The sequence below is a fragment of the Salvelinus sp. IW2-2015 genome, unplaced genomic scaffold (genome assembly GCF_002910315.2).
Source record: "Salvelinus sp. IW2-2015 unplaced genomic scaffold, ASM291031v2 Un_scaffold1967, whole genome shotgun sequence".
NCBI classification, from domain to species: Eukaryota; Metazoa; Chordata; class Actinopteri; order Salmoniformes; family Salmonidae; genus Salvelinus; species Salvelinus sp. IW2-2015.
This window is the reverse complement of record NW_019943320.1, coordinates 13,588-20,763: the sequence shown is the minus strand read 5'-3', so window position 1 is coordinate 20,763 and position 7,176 is coordinate 13,588. Positions and strand designations below refer to the sequence as shown.

Below are 7,176 nucleotides of genomic sequence, written 5' to 3'. Positions count from 1 at the left end.
GGTAGGGGTAGGGGTAGGGGTAGAGGTAGGGGTAGAGGTAGGGGTAGGGGTAGAGGTAGGGGTAGAGGTAGGGTAGACTTTATTCGGAGCGGATGGTTGAGGGGTTCGGAACATAATTATAGTAATTAGTACAGTGAAAATTGATCACAATTAATTCCTAAACCAGATTGTATTTAAAAATAACAATAATTTCATACCTTGACAACATTGAGACACGATCACACCTGGGTTTTTCGTGGGAATATTTGGGAACAGATTAAAGTACATTTTGCTTAATTAATGTTTATTTTACGTGCTTTTTTCCCACAAAAGTTTGGGGGCACCCAAAAAAATCTTGGCCCACAGGCCGCCTGTTGCCTACCCCTGCTACAGAGTATCTGTCATGTCTCCAAACACACACGCACACGTGCACACACACACACACAGGCAAGCATCGGGACAGACCTCAATTATCACTTACACTCTTTTTACCTCCCTCTCTCTCTCGCTCTCTCACTCTCTATCTCTCTCTCTCTCTTTTCCTCTGTCTGTCTCTCTCTCTCCTCCTCTCTTTCATATATATTTCTCTCTCCTCCTGTATTTGTAAATGGAGCTGCCTTCAGCATTTCTCTCTCATTGATTAGCTGACGTCATCTCTTCATCTTTACATCCCTCTTCCTGAATGTTGAACGCATTATGTACAACTCCTGCTTCAATCTCTCTTACTCTCTCTCTCTCTCTCTCTCTCTCTCTCTCACACACTCAGTCTTCCAGTCTCTCTCTTCCAGTCTCTGTATTCTCTCTCCTCTCTCATCTTCGCTTTCACTTTCTCTCTATCTTTCTTTCTCTCTCTCTTTCTCTCTCTCTCATTCTCTCTGACGCTGTCTCTCCCTGTCTCTTTCTCTTTCGATCTCGCATTCTCACTACCTACTGATAATGGAACGTTTAACATCTGATAGGATTAACCCACTGCCTGCATTGGTAGTTTCAGTCTGATAGGTGCACTCTTATCTCTCACTCATCTTCCCTCACATTGGTAGTTAATATGCGCGTCAGGATTAACCCCACATGCCCTCGATTGGTCACGCTCTACTCTCAATCGCTGGTGAGGATACTTACGACCCATATATCCTGTCGTTCAAATCTCTGGTCACGTCTTCATACTATGTGCTACGGATCTAACTCCTACAATCCTGGCAATTGGTAGTTATATCGGTGCGTAATCGCGACCTTAACCTCACATCTCTCCGTGCATTGTCACGTTCATCATACTGTGGTCTCTCACTCGGTCTAAATGTGAACCCAGCTGCCTCTGATTCGATTTGTTTATGGGCTTCACAGTAAGGGGTTCAAGCGTGGCATTAGTCAGACGTTCTCTACCCTCTCTTCTACATTGTAGTTAATATGTGGCATCAGGGATTAACCTCACATCCTGCATTGGTAACGTTAATGATGGTGGGTAGGATTAACCCCACAAGTCCTATCAATTGGGTAGTACTGTCTCTCCTTCTGTATTACTCATTGTGTTCCGCTGGGCTCTGTATTCTGTGCTACTCAAACAACTACGAGAGTCCTGCCATGGTGGTTCAGCCTTTCAATGGGATATAGTCGGTACTGTATTAAGTCTGAGATCACAACGACTCAGCATCGCCATCCTAAATTGGTAAGGTAAATGTGGTGGTCAGCGATTAACCCATATCCCTTGTGCATTGTTGGCACAAGCGATTAATATGTGGTGGATTAACCCGAAAGCCCACAGTTGGCCTCTCGTGTGCATTGGGTAAGTTGAATAATGTGTGGTAGGATTGAACCCCACGATGCCATGACAGGTGGGTGAGCTCCCAGGCTTCCTAATCATGCTGGTAGGGATTATTAACACTCCGTCTATTCGGTTCCGTGCATTGGTGAGTTATATGTGGTAGATTTTACCGCCCCGAGCATCCTTACAATTGGTTAGTTATGATTGTTGGTGGGATTCCCAACACACCCGAAACCTCGGGGCATCCCTGGCATTGGGTAGGTTAATATAAATTATGTGTTGGATTAACGCCCACGACGCACATCCTAGCATTGCGTGTAAATATGTGGGTAGGACGTTAACCCAACGATGCGCGCATTATGCGTAGTTAAATTTAGGGATACACATCGCATTGGTAGTTAATATGTGGTAGAATTTAACACGATCCAAGAATATTGTAATTCGCCATATCCTTTGCATTGGTAGTTATTAATGTGGTAGGATTAAACCCACATTTCCTGCGCATTGGTAAGTTAATATGTGTTAAGATTAACCCCACATCCTGGCATTGGTAGTTAATATGGGTAGGGAGTTACGACACGTCCATATCCTCTGCATTGGTAGTAAATGTGGATAGGATTAACCCGCAACATCCTGCATTGGGTAGTTAACCCATTTAAATCCCGAATTTTCCCAGACATGAAAATATCCAAATCAAGTGTCTGATTAGTTACCCTTTGAAGTAATCAATCAATTTTCTCCCTTTTTTGAAATTTTTTAATGGAAAAGTAAGGTGAAAAAGTGTGTTGTATGGTCGGTCACAATTTTGGACCGGTGCGGAATAGATGTTTTAACGTATACTAAATTAACAATATTTCTCCTATCGCAGTTATCAAAAGAGTTCTTATTAATCCCACCCAGTTATGTAACACATGTTAAAACTCTGTGTCACGATCGGTCTTGAGTGGAAGAAGTGGACCAAGGCGGCAGCGTGTGAAAAAATACATTCTCTTTTATTTGAGATAAGAAAACACGAAACGAACCACCTAATGTATAAACCTAAACAAAAGACGAGACAACGACCCGTGAAGCTTATAAACGTTCTAAGGCTTCCCACACAAGCGCTACAGGAACGTACAACATGAGACATATACCCAAACAAACCACAAATGCCTATGGCTGCCTTTAAATATGGCTCTCAATGTCATGACGACAGTATATAACCACAAGCTGCTTGCTCTATTTGAGACGACAATCCTAGGCAAGCCATAGACATACAAACACTAGACAAGACACTTACTCATGTTAATCAATGAATCAAACCCCTAAGACAAGTCCAAAAACACATACATTCCCCGATGAGTCACACCCTGACCTAACTGAAAATAATAATGAAAACATGAATGATAACTAAGGCCTATGGTGTCAATCACTCTGTCACTGGCCAGTCCCAGATTGCCCTCAGAATGGCCCCGTGCACCGCATTCTAGTGTGACTATTACACATCAAAAACCTTATTACAACAGGATATGAACACTGAGAGCAAGAGACAAAAAAAAAACAACTGCATCGAGAGTATTTCAAGCATTGTTTACCTTTATATAATATTGTTACTTAGCTTTAGTGGCAACCATGTATTGCAAACATTAATATGTAACTTTTATTGTAAACGGTTTGAACTTGTACTTTCAGTGGCAATGATTCATTCGAACATGTCATTGTGACATTTTAGTCAACATTGCACTAACAACTGTTATAGCAGTCGTGATTCATCCCACCTGAACATAAAGGAGTAACATTTAGATAGAGGTAGCCTGTAAGAAATATGCCATTCAAGTAGAGGCCATCACTGAAACAAATCATTTATATATAAAAGCGCCACTGGCACAATGGAGTGCTTTTATATATTATTGTAAATAATATATGTCATAGAGGTAGGTTCAGAACCAAGTGCCAAGATTAGTTGGTGCATAACTATTATTTAAACTGTGATGAGTCAGACACTACTTCATAACAGTATGTCTGAATCATTACGTCTTTCACAAAAATTCAGTAATTTTGATTATCTTTTTCGTCGACTTTTCCTTTCTTCCTAGAGTCGTTGTACTGCTTCTCCTCACCCTTTATCGACTTTCTATTTTTTATTTTATTGTTTTTTCAGCCTTTTTCATTCGCTCTTATCTCCTTTTCTACTGTCCATGGTATAATCTGAAGCACTCAATGTGCAGTTGGCGCTTTGCATTTCTCCATGCATAGGTAGTGCGTTTGTCACAAATGACGACTTCTCTGGAACCGGTACATCGTGTTGATGTGGCCAGTGAGAAGCTTTGTCATATCTTGCCTGATCTTCAACAGTAGCAGCCAGTAAAGACCTCCTTCCGTGGTCAGTGGTTTGTGCCAAAACTTTTACAAATTTGGGCTGTATACTATGTGTTTTGGAAATCACAGCGGTGGCAGGCCGTCTTCGATCGTTTGAACACTCAATCTTTATTTTTGCCACCTGCAGTCTTTTCCCTTGGCTCTTCTGACTGGACCCTCTGGCGGGTAGAGGCCCTTGGCTCTTAATTATCAACAATGGAGGGGGGTGGGGGAGGTTGTGGATGGGGGGTGAGGGGTAGGTCATTCATCACTGATAACGTTGTTCCTGTCATGATCTGTTTGCATAGGTTCAGCATATGCATCAACAGCCTGGCTGGCAAATGGCCTGTCCATAGTCCCATATCTGAACCCATCGCTATCAGACAATCATCAGGACAGCATCTTTCTCCATTTTGAGGGATAACTGCAATGTTGCATGCCCTTGTCTGGGCAGTCACCTAGATCCAACATATCCCGAACTTGACTCAAAGTGAAACTAAAACAAGAACAGAGTAGAAAAGTTAGGTAGAACAAGACCTATGTATGTGTATCAGTATGTGTATACCTAAGATGCAACTGGATATCCCACGAGTCCACTATTGGTTGCCGTCAACATGTTTTACACATTCTATGACCACACTGAACAATAGTTTGAGTAATTGCAAATGCATATATCAATACTAGACACCCTAAAGATGAATGTGTACCAAAATCTTGTGCCTATCTTTATGGTTACATACTTTAATGACCTTGGTTTGGGCACTTTGATGCAGCTCCTCTCTTCTCAATGGTGGCAACCAGGAAGTAAACAGCTCTGGGTCATGTGACAATTTTACACTAACATGTGACACTCACATCTTTCATTGAGACCCTTTATTATTTTTCAATTTTGCTGTAAATGCATTGATACGTCATTCCAGTAAAAGATTTAGAGCCTTATAAACTGAAACGTTTTTTACGGTCACTATTGTGACCGATGGGATTAAATTAGGGTTAATATGTGGTAGGATTAACCCACATCCTGCATTGGTAGTTAATATGTGGTAGGATTAACCCACATCCTGCATTGTAGTTAATATGTGGGTAGGATTAACCCACCTCCTACATTGGTAGTTAATATGTGTAGGATTAACCCACATCCTACATTGGTAGTTATAGTGGTAGGATTAACCCACATCCTGCATTGGTAGTTAATATGTGGTAGGATTAACCCACATCCTGCATTGGTAGTTAATATGTGGTAGGATTAACCCACATCCTACATTGGTAGTTAATATGTGGTAGGATTAACCGCACATCCTGCATTGGTAGTTAATATGTGGTAGGATTAACCCACATCCTACATTGGTAAGTTAATAGTGTGGTAGGATTAACCCACATCCTGCATTGGTAGTTAATATGTGGTCCTGCATTGGTAGTTAATATGTGGTAGGGTATGAGGACAGTGTGGGAACCAGTCCTGTTTAGCTGTTTATTTTACTCCTTGCCACTCCTGTCACGCTAAAACATCTTTGGCATGTCAAACGGAGTTCAAGGACTGGAATGTTAGCTAAACAGACTGATACCCAGGGAAGGTCCTTCAGAGGAGGCTGGTGGGGGAGGATTAGCTTTAATGGAGTGAATGAAAGGTTTTAAAGAAACCATGTTTCAAGCCATCACTATGAGCTGATTTAAAGTGCCACTAGCCACCACTGGTTTCCTCTCAATTGAACTCCGTTTCCAGGGGGCCGTGTGTCTGTCTTATCTCATGGCCAGTTTAGAGTGGTCACCCGGGTGTTGGTAACAGGGATCCCCGTTGTCACGCTTACTCTGATAACAATGAAGTAAATTATGGTTGTCACGGCGACACCTAAAAGACCGTCACTCCCGGCGACCTGGAGAGCATCGCTGCCACTTTCTGCCGTAATGGACAGATGATCACATGGGGTCTGGGGGAGGAGAGGAGGACTGGAGGGCATCCCTCTCTCTCTCGCTCTCTCTCTTCTCTGTATCTCTCTGTATCTCTCTCTCTCTCTCCTCTCTCTCTCTCTCTCTCTCTCTCTCTCCTTCTCTCTCTCTCTCTCTCCTCTCCTCTCTATCTCTCTCTCTCTCTCTCTGTCTTTCTTTTCGGCTGCCGTCTCTCATCTGTGTTGTATAATACATACAGTAGTGATGTTTAAGTTGTTAAATCTGTGTACACTCCTCCCAGACAGCTTCCTAATCTCCTCTGTCAGGGGAGCAGAGAGAATGCCAACCGACAGTCATACCTCACACTACACTATGACTAAGACATAGGCTGCGTCCCAATTCATTTTATAGTGCACTAATTGAACAGGGCCCATAGAGGAATAGGATGCCGTTTGCGATGCACCCTACAGCATTATTCACACACTTAGAAGGACAGAGGCAGTTTAATATGAAATGCTTCTTTATTATTTAAAACCATCGTGTTTCAGGGGAAAACAGTCATACCTAGTGGAGAATCATATCCCTCTCACACTCTCACACTCACTCAATATTTCTCTTTCAATCAATCTCCCTTTTTTCTCTTTCTGTCAATCCCTTTCAGACTTGATTGATCTTCCTTTCTTTTCTGTCACCCTCAGTGATCCTGAAACGCTCTCCTACCTCCACCCTATCCGTTATTTTTTTTTACAATAACCAAGAGTAAGATGTTTGTTTAGCTAGGAACTAATGTTTGTGGTGTTGTGGGTCTGTGTTTCCCTGCAGCAGGCAGACGAGGTTGCGCAGACGGAGGTTTCCCATCAGCTCCACCTGCAGCAGTGTGATTCGTCAGAGAAGCAGCAGCCCAAACGATTACACGTCTCCAACATCCCATTCCGCTTCAGAGATCCAGACCTCAGGCAAATGTTTGGGGTGAGTAGCTAGCTGTTACATGTTTCAAGTCAGAAATTAGGCTCACCTGAAGCCGAAAAAAGCATCACAAGACCTAACTTCCCCCGTACAATACCAAGGTTTCCCAGCACACAGGCCTACTACAGTAACACTGTCGGTCTACATACCAGTGTGTTCTCAGTGTTCCGAACACACAGACCTTTACAACAAAACACCAGTGTTGAGTCGGCCATGTTTCAGTCATCTCATTCTCCCTGCTTGTGTTT

General features: G+C 42.6%; 1 protein-coding gene across 1 annotated transcript in view; it reads left to right on the top strand.

Annotated features, from left to right (window-relative positions):
* Positions 1–6,948, top strand: part of LOC112072580 (RNA binding protein fox-1 homolog 1-like) — a 42,717-nt gene extending 35,769 nt beyond the window's left edge. Inside the window, exon 3 of the mRNA XM_024139971.2 lies at positions 6,785–6,948. Within this exon, the coding sequence (XP_023995739.2) occupies positions 6,785–6,943 (159 nt within the window). The 3' untranslated portion in view covers positions 6,944–6,948. The remainder of the gene's footprint in view (positions 1–6,784) is intronic.
* Positions 6,949–7,176: the final 228 nt, after the last annotated feature.